Raw genomic sequence first — 24,257 nt, forward strand, 5'->3', positions numbered from 1 at the left:
ATAATAAAGAAAAACAAAATGACATACATGTTTTATAAAGGAGAAGGGAGTGTATATGTAATCAACTAATCATAAAAAAGGGATAATTTAATAAGTATTCTATGTAAATGAGAAAATAACATAATGCTCTTTATCATTCCATATGCTTTATATATACTTCCGGTAATATATTGAAAATATAATTCAAAGAAAGAATTAATGATTCATAATTCGTGTATGTATGTATGGTCGTATTTGATTCTGAAAATAAGACAAGATAAAACATAAAAGATAAAGACACAAAAATTAATGTTTTTGTATTTTGTTTGGTAATAAATTAGAACAAATTATGAAAATTCAATTTATTCTTATTTTTTATTAAAAAAATTTAGAAAAAAATATAATAATAAAAAGTATAATTATAAAAAATTAATAAAAATAATAAAAAAATAAGTTGCATTTAGTGTTTCAGTGTCCTTCCGATCAGAATAGACAAAAAATACACTAATTCAGTGTTTTTGAATACAATGTGTCATCTGTCAAACGCAGCCCTGTGTTTTGTGTCTTACTCGAACGAAACAATCATGAAAGTGCAAGCGAAGCAAGCCTCCGGCGATGGATCTATCAATGTACAAGTAGTTCCTTTGAACAACTTTTCGTACAATGGCTTCTGCTTTTGGGCAGCTTGAACTATAGAAACCAACGCTTAGATCAGCCAATGCCAAGGGAACGATAAAGAACAAGATTACTACAATTATCGTGAACTGCATCTTTTGTATATTATAGTACTGATTCTTGTTTCATGAATGTGTTTGTGTGTCTTGGGCTCTTGGCTACGAGATCGACAATTCCAAGCATGTGTATATATAGTGGGCTTTAGGTTGTGGCGTTTGAAAGAAAAAAGAGTAAAATATTCAAATTATTAATCCACCGAAAATGATGTCTTCGTTGACAAAAATCTACAAATCAAATAACAAACATCTGCGCGATATTATCAACACTAATTTATCGTTGGTTTACACAATACTGACCTACCACATGTGCAACACGGTTAACGCAATTGAAAACAATTTCCAATCTATGTAGGTGACATTTTTTCCACTCAAATATTCTTAATAATATTCTAATTGAAGATAAGTATATATATATGGTCTTGTGTAACATAATTATCTAACTTTAATGGGTCTTGTGTGAAACATAATTATCCAACTTTAACGACTAGTGGCTTGTCGTGCTTGTCCATTCTGACATTCACATTTTCTAATTTTCAAGAATTAATCAATATTTTATCTTAACTTATATTAGCAACAGTCTATATAATTAATTTAGAAGTAAAAGAAATGGCAATACATTTTACTATTTCCTCTATGATATATAGAATAGGGGAATAATTATTTTATTTCATAAAAACACGTCTAAATGAGATAAAAGGATTAAATAAACTTTTAAGATAAAAAACATTTTCTTTCTTTACTAATCTATACTATATTATACTTACAATTATATATTATTATGTGACACCTTTGTGGCACCTTCAACCACTTTCATTAAGTCTTTTTTTTTTTTTTCTATTATGCCCTTGTCCAATATTATCACAAAATTAGAGCAATATATACAAAGGATAAATATGTAAATTTCGCTTCACACCCATCTACTACTTTGCACACATAAATTGCTAACAAGTAACAAGAGATAAAACTTAAAAAGTAAAAAGCTCACTGTTTCAGACATAAATTCTAGTTGTTACTTCTATAATGTCGCTCATTCTTCACAATCCTAGTTTGGGTTTGTGTTTATCATAAATATGGGTAACGAAAAAAGAGATTAACTTATTTAAAATTGACTAGATTATAACTAAACTATTTATATTAATTTTTACACGAGAATAAAATAACTCTAAGCTAACATATTTATACCTAAACATAAAGCTTTGACTTACCGAAGTACTAGAAGCAGAAAACCATTTATAGTACTACAAAATTGCGTGAAAAGAAATAGAATGAAACCTTGAATATGAAGGTGTAAATGCATAGAATACTCAACAATTCAATCGGAAGGTGCTTTTCAGGCAAGAAGCTCCAAAAATATGCCGGTTTTATGCTACAGAAAGGCCAACAAAGCATTAAAAATGGCCTTCATGAATTAAATAATCCTACAAACAAGGTTGTGAACCTCTCTTCGCATTAAAACTACATATTGACGAATGCAACGACAGTATGCTGTCTAAATCCCTCTCTGGTGCCTCATGCAACCACATGATGCAACTAGGTCTTGGCTCCATCAAGTTTCTTTTGGAATTCCCAGAATCCAATAAATAAGATCGAGTCTTAGATAAAGAACGCACCTCGCTAAATTTGCCACCTGAATAGCTTATAGCCTTGACACTCCTATGTGCTTTGCCTATAGCCTTCAAGCGAATCTTCTGGCCAGTTACATGATGAAATTTGACTGAATCAACTGTTTTTAGGTCACTGGTTCGATAGCTGTGCAGTGCCTTTGGCTCCGGTTTTGATCTACCTTTGTTCCAGAATGTAAATGATTGTTGCAGCATGCATGGGACCTGATAAGGCAACAGACAAATTTGATTCCGGAACCTGACTTTGATCAAATCCAAACTTGAATGCAAACAAGTTTTTAAAGACAACAAAAACACTTGAAATTAAGATGACTTATATAAAAAATATGTTACTCCATGAACAAGATATGCAGGAAAAATGACAAATACTAGGTTGATTAACTCCATGGTAAATGGCAAGGAGACTCATTGAAGTTATTTACATAGCATGAAGAAAAGTAAAATAACCTGTCAACTAAGTTGTTGATAAGAAAAATACTTTAGTATGAAATGTCAGATTCAAAGTTATTCAGTGGGACATAATATGTAATAAAGAGAAACATCTGACCCAAGAATACTGGAATATGTTTTAACAAGTTTGATCAAATGTAGCCCCATACATAGGATATGTTTGGAAAGGCAGTAAGATTGAAACTGCTTTGATAATCATTTATTTGTATAATCGTATTTTTGTATAGTCAACTAAATGAGAATTAATTTATGTATGCGTATTTTAGCTAATAATTTGTTTTATTTGAATTGTATGAAAATATTTGTTCTTCTATGATAAGATTATTATAAAGGGTATGGAATGATTAATTATACTATATTTTTTATCCTTAAGGACAAATTGGTTAAAACATAATAATTCCAAAATAATCGACCTTGCTTACAATCATAATCTTCAAAAAGCTACTTATGCTTTTGATCTATATTTTGAACTTAAATTATTAGTTTTTAATTAAAGTTTATTTTCTAATTATGAAGTTTTTTCTATTTTAAAAAACACAACGTGATTTTAGTATCTTTCTGAACATGTTCGTTCATTTTAGAAAAACATGCATCAAATGCAAGGAATCATAACTCACTGCAGTGATAAGGCCGACAGAGGCAAATGCAAGTGAAGATGTAGAAAATGGAGATTTCCCATTTTTTCCCTTCTGCCGATCCGTTGTTTGTTCCTGCTCAACAGACCCAAAACTTGCTTGTGCATCATCTTCTTCCTCTTCTTCATCCCCTTCATACTCCCCTTCCTCTTCCTCCTCTGCAGGAGCTTTCTCGTCTTGTTTGGTTATAGAAGTAGCTTTTTCATCTTGTTTGAATACAGGAGCAGCTTTTTGTTCCTGGTTGGCTACTGGGGCAGCTTTTTTATCCTGGTTGGCTACTGGAGCAGCTTGTTTTTCTTGTTTGGCTACAGTTCTAGCTTTTTTATCTTGTTTGGTTACAGAAGTTTTATCTTTTTTCTCGTCTTCATCTTCATCTTCGTCTTCATCTTCGTCTTCATCTTCATCTTCATCTTCGGCCTCATCCTCAATTTTGAACAAATCGTCATCGTCAGCTTCATCCTCATCTGGTAAGCCCATTTCGGCCTTTTTTTGTGCTTCTTTCTCTCGTAACCTCAACAACTCATCCATCTTCTCCATGGCATCTGCCAGACGCACTTCAGCTTCTATTAGTTCAGCTTCTTCATCAAGTTCCTTCTGTCTCTGTTCAATTTTTTTCTTCTGTTCTTCCGCCCATTTATTTAGCTTGTCAAACCATGGTTTGCATGTATTTCCAATTGCAAGTAAAAGTCGGTCCCACAGGCTCTCCCCCGTGACTTTCTCTGTAACCTTCCCAAAAAACTCATCATAACCAAGGGGTAGGAATTGGGCCTTATCTGGGTCCACATCTTCTCCCTTTTTCAAAGGTGGTTGCCAGAATAGACGAATCCCGTGCTCTTCATCCTCAACATAATTGATAAGATGTCCAGTTGGTGTGTGAAGGATAAGAGGAAGCTCAGTATATATAAGCTTTGATGGATCTTCTGGATCAGGCTCTGGCTCCTTGTTGATGAGGATGAATTCAGGAGGCGCATGATACTTTTCTGATTAAAATTTGCACAATGAATTACTACAAATGATGTGTATTCATTGACAGATGAGAAAAGGTATATAACTAAATCGTTCAAATCTGAGATAAGAATGTATTAGTACCATTTGCCCACCAGTATTCAAGCTCTGAGGGCATGGGTAACCTAAGAGGAGCTTTATAGAAAGAGTTTAACCACATTTCCCTTTCCTGATCTACTTCTTGCACATATGTTTTCCAGTAATCAGGGACCTGCAACAGGATTGTATCCATTTTTTATTTCCATATATCCAATGAAAATAAGAACTGTACAATGAAACTTGGCCAACAGAATCTTACCTCATAAAATTGGTTGATGAAGCCAGGTGCCATCCAGACATCCTCTTCTTCATAGAAGTAGGGATGTTGTGGATCATTATATGGACCTCTCTGTTCTCTAACCACTGCAAAGTATTAAATGATAAGTAACAACGAAAGGGATATGACCAGCATGGAGTCAATCTATAGAGGGGAGAAAGATAACTTAAGTTCTTGTTACAAATAGCACACAAATTTTCAACATATAACAAAGAAGAAAGACTTGAAATATTAAATGGGACTGAATGTTGGGCGTTAAAAGGCTGACATTGGTCGGCTAGAGAATAAGCTCAGTATTAAATCTACGAGAATGTCTTGTTGAATAAGTGGATGCACAACAAAGATAAGTTTAGATTTAAATAGTTTGTTTATAGACAAGGTTTACAATATGAAGCGACAATATCACTTGATCTATGTATTTGATGCCACTTACTTGGAAAAGACTTGGTTTTTGTTGTATAAGAAAAGGAACAGACTCTACTAACATGCCAAGCACACATGCTAACATCCAAAGAACAGAGAGGTGAACCTCGTCTTTTTTAACATTCTATATATAAAATAAAATCCCAGCTGTAGGCCCATATTTAATGAGACAACCATATATTAGGAAACAGAAACTGGTTACTAAACTGGTTGTGGAAAGCCATAATGGACAAGGTGAAGAATGAAGTTTTACTCCTAAATCTAAAATATCTGACTCGGTAATCAATGGAACTAGCAAATAAACCATCAACAATGAAAACCCATTAAAGAAAAAATAAATACATGAATTTAAGTTTCTCAATAAAATGCAAGATAGTCAAATGGCGTACTTCCATCTGGCTTGTTCACAAACATGCGAGCCTTTGCAGCAGCAACTTCTGCTATACCAGAATGCAGCTGAATTTGACAGAATACATATCATTATCACCATAGCTCCAGAATGTAAAGTTCTTTCAAAGATTAAAAGTTTGTACATAAAAAGAGCATTTAATACCGCTGAAGTTTCGTCATTGCATCCCTCACCTTCACCCACATATTCTCCAAAATAGAATCTACCCTGCATGCACACAAATTATGTGAGTACGAAAGAAATAATTTTTGAACATGGTTCTATATGGTGATAATGCAATCACCCCTTATGTTGAGATGACGGATATCCTCCACCACTGTATATATTCTAAGTTGCAAGGTTCAATCAAATAATTCTGATAATAACGCTCAAAATGGTGTCATGCACAATAAAAGTAAATGCCTCAATAAGTACGAAGAATGTATGACACTCTACAGGAAGCTAAAGGCTAAAGCACTTCATCTATTATTTTTTCAATTATTTCTTCACCTCGTACACTGGCTCCCTCCCCACTTAAAGAATTTCTAAAGTAAAAAGAGGCTTATTGGACTTAATAAATTTAAACGTTAGGTTAGTTTGGAAGGACCTACATATGTGATACGCTCATTAACTGAATAAACACCACATCCATGAAATCTACCGTGCTTCCACTGACCAGCATAACGGTACCGACCTTTCTCCCTGTCATCAATATATAAAAAGCTTTCTCAGGTCAGTGTTAATGTGTTATCATGCACCAGACAAAGATATAAAAGAACAATGCAGGGGAGTTGCAATTTCTCATTATCCATGAAGATACGGTAAAGTAACACTTACGGTTTGCTTCCAAATTGCCTAACCCATTCCTGATTCTCATACCATGGGATTTCTAATCTTCCGTCTGCAAGACGGTAACTATCTTCAATATCCATCTCAAGCCATTTTCTGTCCTCCTCAGACATAAAATCCATTTGCAGTATTTTTCCCTGAGCTCGCATCTTTTTTTCAAGCCTGAGAGAATTGATAAAAACAATCCAATTTGATTACAAATAAATGAATGCACGTTCACACTGCAACATACAAGGAAGCATCCTCTGAGTAAGGTACATACTTGGATCCAGGAACAGGTTCTACAACAGGTATATCTACTTCAATTACCCCATGACCCTCTGGGTTGTTTTGGAGCCATTCACCTTCATACCTAGGAAAGAAAAAATACACTGTGAAAACATTAATCAGGCAACATCAGATGCAAGACACAATGACATATGAAGAAATGATGAGCTTATACATATAAAAGGAAGGCAAATGTAAAAGTTGACAGTCAGCAAAGAATCATAGTCCCCAAGGATTCCCAAGACGAACCACAATCCACGGTCATTAATTATTAATTATAATTATAAAGAATTTGATTGCCCAACCACATTTGGATCTTAAATTATAAGCAAACCATGCCTACAGTAACAATTTCAACAATTTTCTCTGCTCCAACCCGAACTATAACCCTCAAAATTACAATGTGGCTTATTCCTAAAATCAATTCATCATATCTACTCATGTTCCATATACAACACCTAGACTATCCCAGCCTTAAAAGAACAAACATGATAAAAATAAACAAAAATCAAGGATCAAGTAAAAGATACAAACCTGACTAGACCATCTTGAGAGGCAAAAACACCTTTTCCCTGAGCATAGTCATCCCAAACGGTGCCTTCATACCTTCAATTCAATCAGCAAAAGAAAAGAATTAGCAGTAGCAAAACAAATTAGAAACAAAGCACTCCCTCCATTTGACAATATCAATGACATACGAGCTTCCATCCTCGAAAATGTAGCTGACCCACTTCAAGAACTCCTCAATCCTATCCAATTCATGAACAACAGCCTTGGGGCTGTCAATGTCAAAGTGGTTATCAGGAACAACAGGGAAAGGCTTCCGATAGGGAAGATAAAAGGGAGCAATGGGAGGCTTCCCGCCCTCAGCAATCTCATCCTTAACATACTCCCACTCGTCCTTGGTGGCCCAAACGGGGTCCCAACCGGTGCCACCAATGTTGTTGTCCCCATCGGCCCACATTTCTCCAAGATCCTCCTCGGTCCAGTTGAGAGGGTCCTTGGGGAAGTTGAAGGCTTCTTCATCCTCCAGGAAGAGAGGGTCCTCCTCCTCGTGGATACTCTCCATGACCTTGCTATCAAGCACCTCGGCGAAGTCGCGGTAGTTGACTTCAGGGTTGTTCTTGTGAGGAGGGAGCGGCTCGTCGCCGCGCCGGAAACTGAAAGCCTTGCGGAAGTACTGGTCCTGGTCCTGGTCCTCGTCCTGCTCGCCGTCGGAGTAGTCGGAGTAGGAGTAATCGGAGGGATAATCGGAGTCGGAGTTGGAGTCGGAGGAATCGGAGGAGCCATTGGGGACTCGTTGCTGCTCATCGGGGTTCGGCTCTTGGTTTTGTTCATTCGCCATTTCGGTGAGTGAGTGGGTGAGTGAGCGAGCGAGTGAATTCGATAAGATAAGGTAAGTGAGTGTGATGGTGATTGGTGGGTAGCAGCTAGTAGCGAGTGTCACAAAACAGAGAAAGCTTAGAGAGGGTTTCGTTGGTTGGGCTTATCACCAATACGACAACATTCAGGCACGTCGTTTCGCTTGTGCCTTCTCCCGTTCTACTACTCTTCAATAACCAAATATGAACATGTATCGGAAATACCAATCAAATTTATGGCACAAAGCACTACCTATCAAATTATTTGTGTAAAAACCAACTTGAATAACAAATGTGTTTAGTTTAGCGAATGATACTGAATTAGTTTATATGTTTAACTGAATTATTATACAACAACTTTTAATTATCAATTCCAAGTCCATAACATCTGAGTTACTATGTTTTAAACTTTTAATTCTTTAATTTTTCTTTTATTCTTTCTTATCTTTTCAAAGGATTTAAATTTTCTAAAATTTGAATTTCACTGATTTCTTACTATTTATTTTATAGCTGAGACCAAAATTAAATATAAGAGAAAATATTCAAATATAAAAGATTACACTTTACCCTCTAAAATACAAATTTAAAATTTAGAGAATCTAAATTTCTTTTAAAAAACCAACGTAACTATATGTTTTAGTTCCTATTCACATAAAACACACAAATATATTTTTATTAACTTTATCCTTCAATCTCATCTTTAAAAAGAGACTAAATTAATGATTAGAAACTCTATACAAGATTTTTTTCCGCTATCTACTTCAATTTTTTCCGTCATTCTTAGTAATGTATTCCATTTTGTTGGCTTTGTACAATTTTAAAATATTATATATTTTGTTTAATATTGTTAATTTTTATAATATAAATTATTGAGTCTCATAATATAAATTTATATAATTTTTAATAATATTTTATTTTAAAATAATTTTAAATAATATAATCTATTTTAATAAAAAAATTATAAAACAAAAATCACATTAACATCAACTCACTTCTAATTAAAATTAAAGTTGATAAAATTATCCATCTAATTTATTGTCATTGTCCTTTTCAACGAGCATATATATAGTTTTAGAAAATTTTCAAGTATACCGTCGTACTGATGTTTTATTGATTTTTAACCGTTGATCTTAATTATAAAAATATATATAATATACATAATTAAGATTAACGGTTAAAAATTACTGAAATATCGATACCACGGTACACTTGAAAACTTTTCTATAGTTTTATTTGTTCTCATGATCTTTAAGAAAAAATACACAATTAAAATTGAAAATGTGAGTTAATATTAAAAGACGTATTCTGAGTACTCTTATGTACTCATGTGTACTCCCCTCTACTCATATTAGTTATAAAACCCTGGTCACCTAAAAGGAAAGAAGATATTAATAACAGACTACCACATCTCTCTCATATAATTCCCGGCAAACATTCTTATTTTCATTCTCTCTCTTCATTTTCATTTTCATTAATTCCTGTCAACGTTCTCATTTCCATTCTCTCTCTTCATTTCATTTCCATTCTCTCTCTAAAAGGACGTATCTCGTTTTCAAAGCAACCTTTTCAAAATCTCCCAATTAATTGAGGTGACAAGTAATGAGTGAAAACACTGCTCAACCTCAACCGAAGAACTGTAGTCGACAAAAAACCATGAAAATGGAGACTGGAGTACAATTTCCATGGATACCAGAAACTCCGGTAAAATCTTCTCCCAATAGACAAAAAATATCAAATAGGGACGATAATTCTACTTCTTCAGTTAAATTGGATTTTGATATACTAAACCTTGGAGATGAGGATGATGCATCTGCCGCTGCTGCAAACAATCAAGTCCCAAATGCACCTTCTCAATGTGAGTGTTCAAATTAATCGGTAAAAGATGTTATATGTTTGTTTAAATTATTTAATACTGTGTAAATATTTTAATTATCATAATTGAATTAGTATTTTTGTTTTAGATTAAGTTTTTTATAAAATAAGGTTTTTTCTCTTTTTTTTCTTAATTGGCAAAAATGGTGTCTTTTACTATCCAAGTTTTGAGACATAGGGAATAGCACTATTGATGAGTCATTATTTTATTTTGTCTATTCTTTTAATCTTTATAGATTCTACTTTGTTATTTGTACTTACAATCCAAACTTTTGAGTTATTAGGGAAAAGCCAAAATTTTGAGTTATTAGAGAAAAGTTGCATGACTAACTAACTGAATTGCCTTTTTTTTTAATTTAATTTCTAGTTCTCTCTTTTGATTGAATCAATATTCTATTTTGTCTATTCTCTTAATCTTTATGAATCCTACTGATGTTATTTGTAGTTATAATCCAAAGTTTTGAAGTATTTAAAAAAAAAACTCAATCGACTGAACTGTCCTTTTCTATTTTGATTGATGGGTCACTTCTATTTTGTCTATCTTCTTAATCTTTATCTTCTTAATTTTTACAGATCCTACAGTTATTATTTGTATTTACAATCCAATATTTCAGAGTTATTAGGGAAAAGCCCCATTGACTAAAATGACGGCCTTTTTCAGATTTAATTTTCAGTGTTTTCTTTTGAAGAATCAAATTGATTGATGAATCACTATTTTTTTAACCTTTATATATCCTACTGTTGTTAATTATAACTCCTTATTCAATAAATGAAATTTATTATTTTTTAAAAAAATTAAAATTTGAAATTTAAAATTTTAAGTTTATAAAGTCACATTTGTACGAAATTTAATAATGAAAATAAGTGGGTATAAAACTATGAATGAATATTAATATATATTTTTCAAGAATATTTTTTAGTTAATTTTTTAAATCAAACATTTTTTAAATTAATAATTAGTCCATTGAAAATACACAAAATTAAGAGACTCCTGTTACTAGTTAGAGAAAAAAAAAACATTTTAAGATTTGTATGTTTTGTTATTATTTTTCAAAATGTAGACATTTTAAGAAAGAGTACAAGATGTAAAAGCTTTTGGTATTTATTGTTAGACATTGTAACAATAACTAATATAAAATTCATGGTGAATTTTATTTTTTTATCTGTAATTAGTTGAGAACTCTTAGACAACTTGGTGTATTTAATATTTTAATTAAATTGTTTAATATAATATTTTATTTCATGTGAATGGCTACTTAGTTTGTATATTCAATTAAATTGTCTATACTTTTATTCAAATGCAGGTGATGATGGTAATACCAGCCATGATGAATTGAAAACTCTAAATCCACCGTCTTCAAAGAAAAGAAGAGGGGACAACAAGAAGAAAGGGTCAAATAATAATGGACAGCACACAAAACTTAGAAAAAAAATATATAGACCAAGAATATTGGTTGATGAAAGCCTAGACACCAAGAAAGTAGAAAAAAAATCTCAACCCAAAGTCCCAAAAACTCCCAAGAAGAAAAAGACTCCAAGTAGGACCCCAAAACCTTCAACTCCCAATAAGAAGAAAAACCAACCAAGAAGAGCTCCTTCATGCAAGTTATTACTATTGCCATTACTTAACGATGAAGGAAGAGCCTCTCTTCCATTCTTGGGGAATAATATCAATAAGTTTGATCAAGAATATTTTGACTTTGAGAGTTCAATTTGCAAGAATGCATTAGGTTCTCAATACAACTTACTTGAGACTTACCAAAAATTGGCATCATTTTCAAGTTCTTGTTTGATGCATAGTAGGCAAGTTGGAGCAAATTTTCCAAGCATGTGCAGGAGAAAAAGAATGAAAAGGATCAGAGCAAGGTTAGAGAAATACTTGACCCCTTTCAAAAAGGGATTAAGGTCAAAGATTTTCATTAGAAAGAAAAAAAGTTGCCTAGAAAAGTTTACCATAGAAGGATTGACTACTACCAAAAAGGAAATGAAATCTCTTATCAGGAGGATACGGTCACTGAAGAGGATGAAAAAAAGTAGAAAGACGAAAGGAAAAAATGGTCAACTAGTTGAATATGAAGAAGGATTGGGTGGTGATCGAATGTTAGTACCTTATACGGGACATGATCCTAATAATAAGAAGTTAAGAGTTGAGGTTGCACTTGATGAAGAGACGTTGAGGGTGTGGAACTTAATCATGGATGGAAAAACACACGAAGACAGTGATGACTTGAAGCAACAGCAATGGGAACGTGAAAGATTTGCTTATAAATGTAAGGTTGGAGTATTCATGGTGAAAATGCATGAGTTGCAAGGTATGATCTTATCGGTTCTCCTTTAAAGTTATTAAGTTTCATGCATGTCTTATTTGAATTTAAAATCTTTAGTTGATAATCTTATTTTAAAAAAATATATAAGAGGGTTTACTTAATTTGACATCTCAAAATGGACTTCTGTTGTATATAAATTTGATAAATGTCATTGACTTTTTATTTATTTATTGAAATAAAATGTGTGTTTGAAGCTATATTATAAATTTTCACAGGTAGTAGGGAGTTCTCACCATGGAAAGGTTCTGTCTTAGATTCTGTAATTGGAGCTTACCTTACTCAAAATGTATCTGATCATTTGTCAAGGTAATTTTACTATATTCAATAATGTCAAAAAATTTTTATTATACAATAATTGTAATTCATTTCACTTAAAAAATATTATTAATTATTCTTTATACATACATTAAAGGTGATTAGGTGAGATAATATATTTTGGCATCCAATTTTTTCGAATTTCTAAAACAATCCTTATATACACCTAAAAATGGAAAAATAGATTAACTATAACCAAATAGCTCTTTAACTGTTACATCTTCTTTCACAGATAAGTGAATAAGATAGCATACTATATTACCTACAAGAATCTGTCATGCATCCACCAGTATCATATCATTATTTAATTATATTATTAAAACTTTATTTTTTTATAAATAAATAAATAAACTTCTAGTATACACTACGTCTTTTATTTTAGAATTATGCAACGCAATATATTTTTATATTTTTTTAGTCGAGTTATATAAATATAATGTTTGTTTAAGTAGGATTTACTTAAATTTAATGCTTATCCATCTTTTTACAGTTCTGCTTACATGTCACTTGCTGCAAGATTTCCCATCAAATCATCAACCACTGACTTATGTATAGAGGATGTACCTCGTGTTGAAAGAATACAATTCATTGAAAGTAGTGCAATTTTTCCAGGAGATGAACTTACCGAAGAATTAGAAAAAATCAAAGTTGAAGAAATGGTATCTCGTGATGTAAAGGAAGAGCCTTTTAAATCCAATAATAAGGTACAGATGTTAGTAGAAGTGAATTTTTTTCTTTATGATATGAATTTTAGCAAGAGAAAAAAACTGAACATGCAGGAAGAAGAAACAAGAGGAAAGTTACTAAAAGAGGTGGATAAAGAAACTAGAGAACGTTGGGATAAACTTAGAAAAGAGTACGGTAAGAGTACAAGACACAGTGACTATGATGACTCTGTTGATTGGGAAGCAGTGAGATGTGCAGATGTGAAGGAAATTGCTACAGCTATTGCAGGTCGTGGTCAACACAATATTATTGCTGAAAGAATAAAGGTACAAAATAATTGTTAGATTAATTCTCAATAAGTACTTAATCAATTAAATTAATTTGTGTTGCTTACCCAATCAATTAAATGAGTTTATGCTATTTTTCAGAGTTTACTCAATGAATTACATGACTCGTATGGAGATTTGGATTTAGAATGGCTGCGATATGCTCCACCAACAGAAGCAAAGTATTATTACACACTTCTATTCAATTAATTTGGATTATCTTTATTTAATAATGAATTCTCTCATTTTTTTTTTATATCACAGGAGATGTCTCTTGGACATTTATGGATTAGGATTGAAAAGTGTAGAGTGCATACGACTTTTAACCCTTCAGAACAAAGCTTTTCCTGTAAGTATATAAAGTATCAAATTCTTCACTTCATGAATATTTTTATTTTATTTCATTGCATATTTCATTGCATGGTATTCATTTTAGGTGGACGTAAATGTTGGAAGAATTGCTGTACGTCTAGGATGGGTTCCTCTCCAACCCTTACCTGAAGAAACACAAATACATAATTTAGAGAAGTAAATTTTCAATAATTTTAATACTAAGTTTTTCATTTCTCTGTCATTTTATTCACTAATATATATTTTTCCCTTTTTCAACTAGGTACCCATTGTTTGATAATATTCAAAAATATCTTTGGCCACGGTTGTGTCATCTCCTTCCAAAGGACTTGTAATTAACAGAAACTTTATTTTTTTATTTTATTTTATATTTAGTTTTCATTCTTTTCATTTATATCATGTCATGTTATATATGTAGGTACCAGTTGCATTATCACCTAATAACTTTTGGAAAGGTATATAGAGATATTGTTATGAAAAAAAACTTATATTGTATTGACAAATGTTTTTTTATCAGGTTAATAGAGATATTCAATTCATTTCAACATGTTTGTAGGTTTTTTGCACAAAGAAAAATCCAAATTGCAATGCTTGTCCAATGAGTACAAATTGTGAGCATTTCAAGAGTGCCTTTGCAAGGTATTTGTTACATTAAATTTTGACGTATGGAAGAATGTAAGAATGTGAAAGATGAAAAAATAATTAATGTATTGTTAAATCATTTTGATATATCCACAGTGCACAATCCTTACCTGGAACAACATCGAGGCAACCAACTAAGGACAAAATAGTGACAGACAACCTTTTACCAATGCCTATTTTTGAGGTGAATCAATCTTCGACCACAACGAAATACCAAGCATACAGAGAGTGTGAGCCCATCATTGAAATGCCATCATCACCAGAAGCAGAATCTGAGAGGATATATATGCTTGAATTTGAAGCAAACAATGAGGAAGAGGATTATCATGTTTCTGATGAAGCAAACAAGGAAGAAGAGGATTATCCTAGTCCTGATGATGAAAAGATTCTGGTCATGAATCTCAGCAGTCAAAGTAAAGAAACTCATAATCATTCTTCACAGGAGGATAAGAATCATATGAATATATCAGCGTCATTAGTAACATTGCCTTGTACTGGAAGCATGCCTGCACCAAAAATGAAAAATGCCAGTCGACTAAGAACCGAGCGCCTTGTGTAAGTTTTCCTTTGTTATACTAAATTGTTAATCACTTGTTAATCATGTAAGTTTTCCTTTGTTGTTAATCACGTTTACTTTCTTAGTGTACTCTGTTGTTAATTTCGTAGCCATTACCATTTTCACGGTGATTTATTTGTAAAACCTAGACATTTAGACTTTATAGTTAGGTTGAATGTGTTGTAACTAACTAGCATAGAAATAACTATTACACACTAAGTTAATGCAAATTTGATAATAAAATGAAAATGTTTCTACAAAAATACATTGGTTTAATAAACCTATTTATGTTTATTTTTATTTGTTTTTCGTTTCTTCAATGCAGTTATGTACTTAATGATGGGCACCCTCTTCTTACAGAGGTAGATAGTCTTAATCTTTATTTTTTTCTAAGTTAGCTATACATGTATATTGTATATGCAATATTAACCTTTTCATTTATTTATTTATTTGCAGCGTACTCCACTAGAACCTGGTGATCCTAGTCCTTATAGTCTAGTTATATGGAGTGCAGGTATAAATGAATGTTTAATAGTCATAGCTTAATTTTGAGATTTTTTTATCTAACAATGTTTTTTCTACAGACGAATTAGAAAAATCAAACGAATCAATCATGAATAACATACAAGAAAAAGATTCTCTAACGGTTCCTGGAACTATTTTGGTGAGTAGAAAAAACAAAAAAATAAACAGTAATATGTGAGATATGTACTGATTTATAAATTTATGACATAGATACCATGTCGCACTGCAATGAGAGGCCGTTTTCCATTGAACGGAACCTACTTTCAAGTCAATGAGGTTAGCGAAGGTTACATATACATGTTTTGCTAGTATATGTTGTCCCATGGGTCATCCCATAAGATTTTTATTTTGATACTTATCTATCTTTGACCTAGGTCTTTGCTGACTATGATTCAATGAAAAATCCAATTGATGTCCCCAGAACTTGGTTATGGCATCTAGAGAAAAGAATAGCATATTTTGGGGCAGGAGCATCGTCCATTTTGAAAGGTTACAGAATATTTATTATAACATATAGCTATATATATTTATTCAATTGAAATATGTATCTTTAATTTGCTTTTTTTTCTTCAATAATATATATTTCAAAATAAATATAAATTGATTATTTTTCTTATTTTTATTATTGTCAATCATCAAAATAGGTTTGTCAGCTGATGAGATTAAAGATTGTTTCTGGAAAGGTAAGATAACAATGTACACATAAATAAGTTAAGCAAGACTTTTCTTTTATTGAAATCAACATGCATGTTTGCAGGTTATGTGTGTGTGAGAGCAATTGATGCAAAGACAGGAGCGCCAAGGCCATTATCATATAGATTTCACCGCAATACAACTGTCAAAGCTAAAACTGGTAATAAGACAACTCAGGAGAAAGAAGTTAAAACTGACAAGACAACCCAAGAAAAAGAAGGATAATGAATTATGTATTTATCTATAGTATTTTTTACTTTTATTTATTTTATATTAAGACTCTTAGTTTTATGCATTTTTTTAAATATAAAACTGTGTGAAGAACTGTTGATGCAATACTAGGAATGGAACATTTTGGATTTTTATCATGTATTTTAAATAGTAAAATATAGATAGAAAAGTAGAGTTTTGTAGGAAAAAAAAAGTTATATTTAAATTCTTTTAGCATCCATATATCATTGCATGATAAGTAGGTAAGTGATTATTAATGCACAACTCATTTTTTTCGACATTCAGATGTTTTTTAGTTTCTGATCGCATAAAATGATCGCTTTCAAGGAAATATATATTTTTAATATATTTTTTTTCATGCATGCCCTTATTAGGTTTAATTCATTTAAACATCTTAGTTATATTAAATTTAATTCATTCAAGCATCTCTAGTTATATTAAATTTGTTAACTGGTCTCTATACTAAAACTTTGTATAATATAAGAGTTTGTAATTAGGGTTTATCGTTAAAAAAACAATTCAAAGAATTGACATATTTTTTTAAGTATAACTTAATTGAAACAATTAAAAATAGTAAGACTTTATTATAATTTTTTTTATATATATCTAAAGACTTTGGCTTGGTTTGGTAAAGTTTTTTCAAGAAGTGCTTGTGTTTTTCAAAAGCTCAAACTCCTTATTTTGTGTTTGGTAAATCAAAAAAACCATGTGCTTGTACTTGCAGTTTTTAAAAGATTGGAGTACTTTTGAAAGCATCTAAGATAGAGCTTTTAAAAGTTGGTTTGTACTTTTAAAAATTTATAAATCTAATATAACCTCATATGTTAATTAATTTTTAAATTTAATGCTTACATTTATGGTTATTATAGTATTTTTTAAATTTTAAAAGCTATTTTACTAAATGCAATTATGTTATTTGTGTTTATTAAAAACTATTTTTTATTTGATTTACTAAACATAAATACTATAACTTTTAAAAAGCCATCTTTTAAAAGTTAATTTTTTTAAATTACTTAAAAAAAATAAAAATTTTATCAAATTAAGCCTTTAAAACTCCAAAGTATTGGACTAGCTATTACTAAGTTATTGATGTGTGAGGTTGAGTTTTTATTAAAAATTTTGAAATGCCTGCTCCGTTGACAATAGGTATATCAATTTAGCTAACTAATGCCAAAAGCTTATTGGAAAATTATCGTGTAAGTCCTTTGTTTGGAATAATTAAATTTATTATAATAAAATAATTAAATTTATAATAGAAATATAATTATTTTTTTTCATAGAAAAAAATACAAATTATAAAAAACAATGATCTTAGCATCTTAGTCATACCTAATATATTCGTACATACAAAACGAATATATGGATTCTCTTCTATATATTTTTTAGGTTATAATATCTTTTTATCTTTTTTAACACCCCACCACAAATCTAGCAACTACTCTAGGTTTAGGGGTGATAAGCGAGAAAGTCTACTCCACCTGTCAGAAATTCGTCTTTTAGTGTATTGGTCTGTTCCGCTCTGTCTAACTGCTGACCGGCGAGCTAACGGGCTAAACCCGCTAAAATTCTTCTTTTTTTATTATTAACTACTAAATAATATATAATTTCACAACCATATTAATGCTTTTATAATTTTTAAAGGCATAAAAAATTATATTTTTTATATTCACAAATATTAAAGTCTTTGTAATTATAAATATCTAATAAATATAATTATAAATATTGTCTCCAAAACAAAATAAACAAAATCCAAAACATAATTATAAATATTGTCTTCAAAGCAATATAAACATAATCCAAAACACTGAATTTTCATCTTCATACTCTTGTAAGTTGGGTTGAGAAAAATTGGATTTTAGCAAAAAAATTACAAAAATACCCCCTTACAAAAAAATTAAACCCGACAAAAAAGTCCGTCCCGCCCGACAAAACTTACAGTTTAAGTGGTGCGAGTTACGCGAATCGGCCTTGCGGATTTAAGCCCGTTTGCCATCTCTAACTAGGTTATAATATCTTCTATTGTTTTGTACTGTCTCCTACTAGGGGTGGCAGGAGTACCCGAACCCACGGGTACCCGACCCGCCCCTACCCGGTCGGGTCGGGTTTAAACCCGACCCAGTTATAATATAAATATATAAAAATTATTAAATATAAAAAATATATAAAAGAATTTTATAGTTGTGGGCTTTGTGGCTAGGGTTTCACGTTCAGAGTTTCACTCTTACTCTTCAAAGTTAAAATCCTAATTTCTTCTCCAGTTGAGCTTCTTCTTCTCCAACCCCCCTGGCTGCCGTCGTTCTCAATCTTAGAGAAGGGCTTCGCCTCCGTCCTCCGTTCGAGAGCAAAGCTTCGCCGCCGTTTTCTGTCTGAGAGAAGAGCTTCGCAACCCACCTGCATCTGAGAGCAAAGCTTCGCCATCCTCCTCTATCCTTCGCCGTGAGCCCGTTGCCGTCGTCGTCGCTGTCGTTGTGAGTCCGTCGCTGTCTCTGCATCCTGCAAATCACTAGATCTGTAAGTTTCTCTTTCTCTTTCTCTCATATTATGAATCTGCAACTAAACCCTGGAACTAGAACACTGGATCTGTAACTAGAACTCTGTAACTGTGAGTTAATTTCCTACTATTTGATGTTGATGGGTCAGGTTGTTCTGTTTATCTGAGTCATGTTAGGAGGTGTTTGCAACGTTCATACTTGTATTGTTTCTAATCCGTGGCTAGATATATAATGTTTATTCTGGATTTTCTGGTTTTACATTAAAATTTCATAATGATATATGCAATGGCTACAGAACACAGAGGTAGAAGAATGTCGCTACCCACACTCACACGAACAAAGAACATTTTCCTTTTTTCTCTATTAATAACTGTTAACTCATCATTTACATATTAATTATTAATTAACAATATACATCATTCTAAATAAATAGTTGATGGATAGGGATGAAATACTATTATTGTTTTCTTTATATAATGAGCTATATTATTGTTCCCTTTTGGCTTCGATTCAATCTTCATTTATCAATTATTCAAAGGAAAGTTTGTGATGTACATTGAGATATCCAATTTGCACGAGGGCCTCTGTTTTGTTATCTTGTGTTTTTTATCTCTTGGCAGAAATTCATTACATTTTTTCTTTTTATTTTCTTCTTCTTCAATGACATTATAGCTTCTCCTTTTAATAATTGTCACTCCTACTTCAATGACAACATTTGACAATAATAATCATATTTTCATTCTAGAATGATATGCATCAAAGAAAGAAAAGATCCTTCTTATTATTGACAAATCATGTACTTTGAATTATTATTGTTCTGTTTATCTGAGTCATGTGCTTACGAGTTATTATTGGCAACTGAATCTGGACAATTATTCATTCTAATAATTTAAAGTCTTATACTATAATAGCACTTAATTAATTTTTTCCATCTGCTTTACATTTACCCCTCGTGTGTTTGAATGACCAAATACTTATAATTTATAATACTATATAGTGGTGTGTTGTGTTATTATTTGTTTCAACTTATATTAAGAAGACTAATATGCTGTTTATTGTCATCATATATTACTTGAATTATTTTTGTTTGTTTGTATTGAAGGATATTTTATGAAGATGTGAAAAGTGATCAAGAATAAGGATTGAAGGCTATTTTATATCTAATATTGTAATTTATTTATTATGTTGTTAAATTTATAGTGATTTAACACTAGCTTTTTTTTAAAATTCAAGTTATTTGAGCTAATGACATTGTATGAATTTTATGTCTGTATTTTAATTTATCAATGAATTTTAAGTTTTTGTCTTCATTTATATATGAATATGTAAAAATTAAAATGATATTCGATTTTTATAACGGCGGGTAGGGGCGGGGTGGGGCGGGTACCCGCAGGGGCGGGTTAGGGTACTGCAGTTTACTACCCGCGGGTAGTGATGGGGCGGGTAGTACCTGAATAAAAGGACGGCGGGACGGGGTCGGGTAGGCCAAAAACCCGCCCCTACCCGCCCCACTGCCACCCCTATCTCCTATATCAATTAAATTCATAAACCTCTTTTTGGTCATTACTTGTGATACAACTTTTTTTTGGACCTAACCTTCATATAACCTTTACTATTATTTTTTGGGCCAGTTACTTGTTGGGCCGCGTGTCAAACCTATCACTCTGTATGCATGGTTTTTTTTCCTATTTTGGAGTAATATTTGGTTTTTGATTCACAAACGCCGAGAACAGTGTTTTAGTTTATTGGTGCTGCCAATGAGCCTTATCTCAAGTAGCACAAGTTTCCTTTTCTATTAAGAGGTCTCAAGTTCGAGCTTCATCATGTGCAGACTTAACTAAAAAAAGGGTGAAAAACGTAAACAAGCCAAGGAGATAACAATTTGACACAATTCTAAACGCGAAATTGAAATAACAAAAGTACTAAAGCCACCAATACACCTAATCATGTTCCCGTGTGTGCTCTGCTCCTTCAAGCTGTGGGCAACTCCGACGTGTATGGCCAAGCTGCCGACAAAGCCCACATCTCTTTGGCTGGTTTGAATCTGCCTCATCCATATTGGTCCGTATCCGAGTGGACCTCGGACGACCCTCTCTCGTACGCCTCTTATTGGGGTCAGGGATGACAGTCGGCCCGTCATATGGTGGCCAGAAACCCTCCGCAATGGGAGGTGTGAAACCCATCCGATACACACTGAAGACCGAATTAAGACGATACACCTAGTGGACGTAAGGCTCCCATGTAAGCCGTGAGTAGGCACAACATGCCAGTGCATGGGGACACGGGAAATAAAGTGCCTGAAAGTATCTGCAATCACATGTGTGAGATGCAAGTGAGACTCTGTAGCTACCCAGTGAGAAAGAACCAGTCGGAGTTGTCTCTGCGATGGTGAACTCGGAGTTATCCCTGTCGTACATAGTAACCGTGAAGTACCTAGCCGTCTTCAAGTTGGCCTCTATACACTTCACCAAGTGCTGACTAAATTGTTGTCCGGTTCCCATCTGCGCCTCAGCCTCTATCCCTTTGCGAACAAATAATTCGGCCAACCTTCCGTATGTTGCCTTCACTAGCGAGCACACAGGAAGGTTTCTAACACCCTTGAGGATCGAGTTCTCACACTCAGATATATTCGTCGTCATGTGTCTGAATCTACACCCCTCATCACAATGCTGTGTCCACAACGAATACTCAATCCGGTTCGCCCAGTCACACATCGCCGGGTCTTCGGACCTAAGAATATCAAACCAGTAATGGAATTCGACCTCGGTCTTAGCGTACGCCGCATTCACAAGTAGCCTCCTTGCGTCTTTGCCCTTGAAGGTGAGGGTGAAATTTGCCGCAACATGTCGAATGCAGAATGCTCGGTATGCAGACGGAGGTAACCAGCCTCCGTCAAGAGCCTCAAGCGCGGCCTTGATACCGTTATGCCTGTCCGAGATAACCAGCAGACCCGGCTGTGGTGTCACATGCTCACGCAGGTGGGAGAGAAAGAAGGACCATGACTCAGCATTCTCACCCTCGACTAATGCGAATGCAACATGGAGTATGTTGGAGTTCCTGTCCTGTGCAATCGCGACAAGCAACGTTCCCCCATACTTGCCATACAGATGGGTGCCGTCAATACCAACTAGGGGCTTGCAATGACGGAATGCCTCGATACACGGTGGAAACATTCAGAATAGTCTGTGAAAATAAGCTCAAGACTCGTCCAACTATCCACCGACACGAATAGGGCTCGTCCTTAGGACTGCAACAGTACCAGACATCGTCAACTGGACTCCTAACACCCACCTTGGCAGCTCGTTGTACGACTCATCCCAGTCACCATAGATGAGGGCAACAGCTTTCTGCTTCGCCAACCAGACCCTCCTGTAAGTCGGTCTAAACCAAAAGTGTGCGGCAGTGGCATTTAGGAGCACCTTGATGCTGACGGATGCATCAGCCCTAACCATTGGCATAATGAATGCCGATATCACATGGTAATCCAAACTCCTGTGGTCGCTGGAAATGGAGGTGGCGAGACAAGTATGCGGTCCGTTGTAACGTTTGACCTCCCAAAGTCCCTTGCGCTGTCGGAGACTAAGCCGAATCAACCATGTGCACCCATTGCCGAACTCAGAACACTTGCCCACATACCGGCGATAGTCAGACTCCACGACCTTGTACTGTACCCTCAACGGATGCTGTAAGTCTTGACACTTAACATGGCCTCTTCTTTATTCGAAAATTGCTGACCAACCTGAAACTCTATCAGACCTGCAGACCCTTCAGCATCTCTAGCGCCAAATCCAGCCAGCTGCCCAGGAACCCCCTCCTGCCTTATGGCATCCAAGTCCAAAGAGGAAAAATGTGGAGGGTACTGCTGCGTGCTAGAGCTAAAACCACCGCCCGCCACAGCAGGCTCACTTGCTCCAACATCATCGCCACTGTCATCAGCAATCATATCTGGTTCGACATCATCGTCCTCTGGATCATCCAAGAATCCATCTCCAACCCCGGCCGGTGCAGCACACTGTAAAGAGGTCCGCAGATATTCCCTTTCTCCGACCTCGTCGCCTACACTGCCGTTGAGATCAATAGCGAACGAAGGGGAGGCGACAGGTTGGACGGGTGGCTCGTACACAGGGACGGAGGAAGATGCAACGGCGGGTTTGGAGCTAGAACCGGCTACCGTGGCTAAAGTGGTGGTATTCCGGTTCGAACCCCCCGAGCTGGACACAGCGTCAACCAACTTTGCCAACAGTTCTGGTGTCCTCACCTCTGGAAACTGCCGGCGACAATGAAATATGACCTGCAAGTCCTCATCACTCCCGATCGTGAAACAATCGTACTTTACGGTTTCCTGGAGCACCGTGATTGGAGTTCGATAAAAAAAAACTTCTTAACCCGTTTCACACCTTCTAGACCAAGTTTCAGCAGTACAGAGCTAACAAGGTCCTCATACCTCGTCATAGGCCTGACGATAATACAGAGAAGATCCTTATCAGTGAACTTCACACCGGAACGAGTTTTCCTTTTAATGGATTCTCTGTGGTGAACCAACACTACGAAACTCTCCTCACTAGCCATCTTACCCCCCTCTAATGATAGCAACTCACGTTCACACCATATATATACAGGTTTGGTCCTCACTAATTCGAACCAGCCTAGTACGAAATATGGTCTGTGTAATTCGAACCAAGCTGGTTCGAATTACTTGAGGAGTGTAATTCGAACCTAATTGGTTTGAATTACGTGGAAAGTGAGTTCGAACCATGTTGGTTCGAACTACATAGAAATGTGCTTTGGTTGATTGATGAATCAGATTTTGCTTTGGCTTATTTGTGTAAAATTGTTCTCCCTTTGGCTTATTTACGTTTTTTACCCTAAAAAAAAGGGATATCATGTGTGTATGGATGTGGTGTGTGTAAGTGTGTAACCTAGGATTGGGGGTTGTCCAATCCATCGACAAAAAAAAGGTTTATTGGTGCTGCACTCTACTCCCAATTAGGGTTTCTCTGAGGTTTCAAAATCCTGTGCCGCAGCCATCATGGTGAGTGTCCTTCCTCGCATTTCATTAGATCCGTGATTGTTCTTGATTATCCATGTGGTTTCTTTGAAAACTGAAATTTTATGTGGATTGAGTAGGTTCTTCAGAATGACATCGATTTGCTTAACCCTCCAGTTGAGCTTGAGAAGAGGAAACACAAGCTCAAGCGTCTTGTTCAGTCTCCTAACTCTTTCTTCACCGTA

At 34.2% G+C, this 24,257-nt stretch overlaps 6 protein-coding genes across 7 annotated transcripts in view; 2 read left to right on the forward strand and 4 right to left on the reverse strand.

Moving 5' to 3' along the window:
• LOC107461822 (peroxidase 44-like) overlaps positions 1-803 on the reverse strand; it is a 2,878-nt gene extending 2,075 nt beyond the window's left edge. Inside the window, exon 1 of the mRNA XM_016080373.3 lies at positions 549-803. Within this exon, the coding sequence (XP_015935859.1) occupies positions 549-749 (201 nt within the window). The 5' untranslated portion in view covers positions 750-803. The remainder of the gene's footprint in view (positions 1-548) is intronic.
• A 1,190-nt stretch (positions 804-1,993) lies between these two features.
• LOC107461854 (protein TIC 100) lies at positions 1,994-8,221 on the reverse strand. Its single transcript, XM_016080409.3, has 11 exons — positions 7,367-8,221; positions 7,203-7,274; positions 6,664-6,753; positions 6,390-6,563; positions 6,164-6,254; positions 5,718-5,780; positions 5,554-5,620; positions 4,724-4,827; positions 4,510-4,636; positions 3,403-4,400; positions 1,994-2,539 (listed from the first exon to the last, which is right to left on the reverse strand). Exons 1-11 carry the CDS (start codon positions 8,011-8,013, stop codon positions 2,132-2,134), a joined length of 2,841 nt encoding a protein of 946 aa, XP_015935895.1. The 5' UTR covers positions 8,014-8,221; the 3' UTR covers positions 1,994-2,131.
• A 1,467-nt stretch (positions 8,222-9,688) lies between these two features.
• LOC107461798 (DNA glycosylase/AP lyase ROS1-like) lies at positions 9,689-16,707 on the forward strand. Its single transcript, XM_016080353.3, has 19 exons — positions 9,689-9,884; positions 11,206-12,213; positions 12,444-12,534; positions 13,034-13,247; positions 13,323-13,535; positions 13,638-13,717; positions 13,800-13,884; positions 13,972-14,063; positions 14,149-14,217; positions 14,305-14,341; positions 14,443-14,525; positions 14,625-15,083; positions 15,410-15,446; positions 15,541-15,598; positions 15,669-15,748; positions 15,820-15,885; positions 15,984-16,098; positions 16,254-16,292; positions 16,367-16,707. The coding sequence occupies exons 1-19, from the start codon at positions 9,689-9,691 to the stop codon at positions 16,525-16,527; spliced, it is 3,183 nt and encodes a 1,060-aa protein (XP_015935839.3). The 3' UTR covers positions 16,528-16,707.
• A 4,537-nt stretch (positions 16,708-21,244) lies between these two features.
• On the reverse strand, positions 21,245-22,198 carry LOC127741231 (uncharacterized). The gene has a single exon (XM_052253311.1). It carries the CDS (start codon positions 22,196-22,198, stop codon positions 21,245-21,247), a length of 954 nt encoding a protein of 317 aa, XP_052109271.1.
• A 39-nt stretch (positions 22,199-22,237) lies between these two features.
• On the reverse strand, positions 22,238-23,594 carry LOC127741232 (uncharacterized). Its single transcript, XM_052253313.1, has 3 exons — positions 23,412-23,594; positions 22,765-23,367; positions 22,238-22,690 (listed from the first exon to the last, which is right to left on the reverse strand). Exons 1-3 carry the CDS (start codon positions 23,592-23,594, stop codon positions 22,238-22,240), a joined length of 1,239 nt encoding a protein of 412 aa, XP_052109273.1.
• A 334-nt stretch (positions 23,595-23,928) lies between these two features.
• The window catches only part of LOC107461859 (40S ribosomal protein S27-2-like), a 7,449-nt gene continuing 7,120 nt past the window's right edge, over positions 23,929-24,257 (forward strand). For both annotated transcript variants that reach the window (XM_052253499.1, XM_052253500.1), the window contains exons 1-2: positions 23,929-24,057; positions 24,153-24,254. In XM_052253499.1, the coding sequence (XP_052109459.1) occupies positions 24,055-24,057; positions 24,153-24,254 (105 nt within the window). In that variant the 5' untranslated portion in view covers positions 23,929-24,054. The remainder of the gene's footprint in view (positions 24,058-24,152; positions 24,255-24,257) is intronic.

This window comes from Arachis duranensis, chromosome 8 (genome assembly GCF_000817695.3).
Source record: "Arachis duranensis cultivar V14167 chromosome 8, aradu.V14167.gnm2.J7QH, whole genome shotgun sequence".
Classification (NCBI taxonomy): domain Eukaryota; kingdom Viridiplantae; phylum Streptophyta; class Magnoliopsida; order Fabales; family Fabaceae; genus Arachis; species Arachis duranensis.

What these genes read in the sequence shown, in the direction of transcription:
- LOC107461798 (XM_016080353.3), top strand. Translation starts at nt 9,689, where the DNA reads ATGGAGACTGGAGTACAATTTCCATGGATACCAGAAACTCCGGTAAAA. An exon ending in GAAAATGCATGAGTTGCAAG is followed by an intron (nt 12,214 to 12,443) that starts GTATGATCTTAT and finishes AAATTTTCACAG; the next exon opens with GTAGTAGGGAGTTCTCACCA. An exon ending in TTCAAGAGTGCCTTTGCAAG is followed by an intron (nt 14,526 to 14,624) that starts GTATTTGTTACA and finishes ATATATCCACAG; the next exon opens with TGCACAATCCTTACCTGGAA.
- LOC127741232 (XM_052253313.1), bottom strand. Translation starts at nt 23,594, where the DNA reads ATGGCTAGTGAGGAGAGTTTCGTAGTGTTGGTTCACCACAGAGAATCC. An exon ending in GTCTAGAAGGTGTGAAACGG is followed by an intron (nt 23,368 to 23,411) that starts GTTAAGAAGTTT and finishes ACGGTGCTCCAG; the next exon opens with GAAACCGTAAAGTACGATTG. An exon ending in CAGGTCTGATAGAGTTTCAG is followed by an intron (nt 22,691 to 22,764) that starts GTTGGTCAGCAA and finishes TTGAGGGTACAG; the next exon opens with TACAAGGTCGTGGAGTCTGA.
- LOC107461854 (XM_016080409.3), bottom strand. Translation starts at nt 8,013, where the DNA reads ATGGCGAATGAACAAAACCAAGAGCCGAACCCCGATGAGCAGCAACGA. An exon ending in GCAATGACGAAACTTCAGCG is followed by an intron (nt 5,621 to 5,717) that starts GTATTAAATGCT and finishes TGTCAAATTCAG; the next exon opens with CTGCATTCTGGTATAGCAGA. An exon ending in TGAATACTGGTGGGCAAATG is followed by an intron (nt 4,401 to 4,509) that starts GTACTAATACAT and finishes AATTTTAATCAG; the next exon opens with AAAAGTATCATGCGCCTCCT.
- LOC127741231 (XM_052253311.1), bottom strand. Translation starts at nt 22,198, where the DNA reads ATGTTTCCACCGTGTATCGAGGCATTCCGTCATTGCAAGCCCCTAGTT.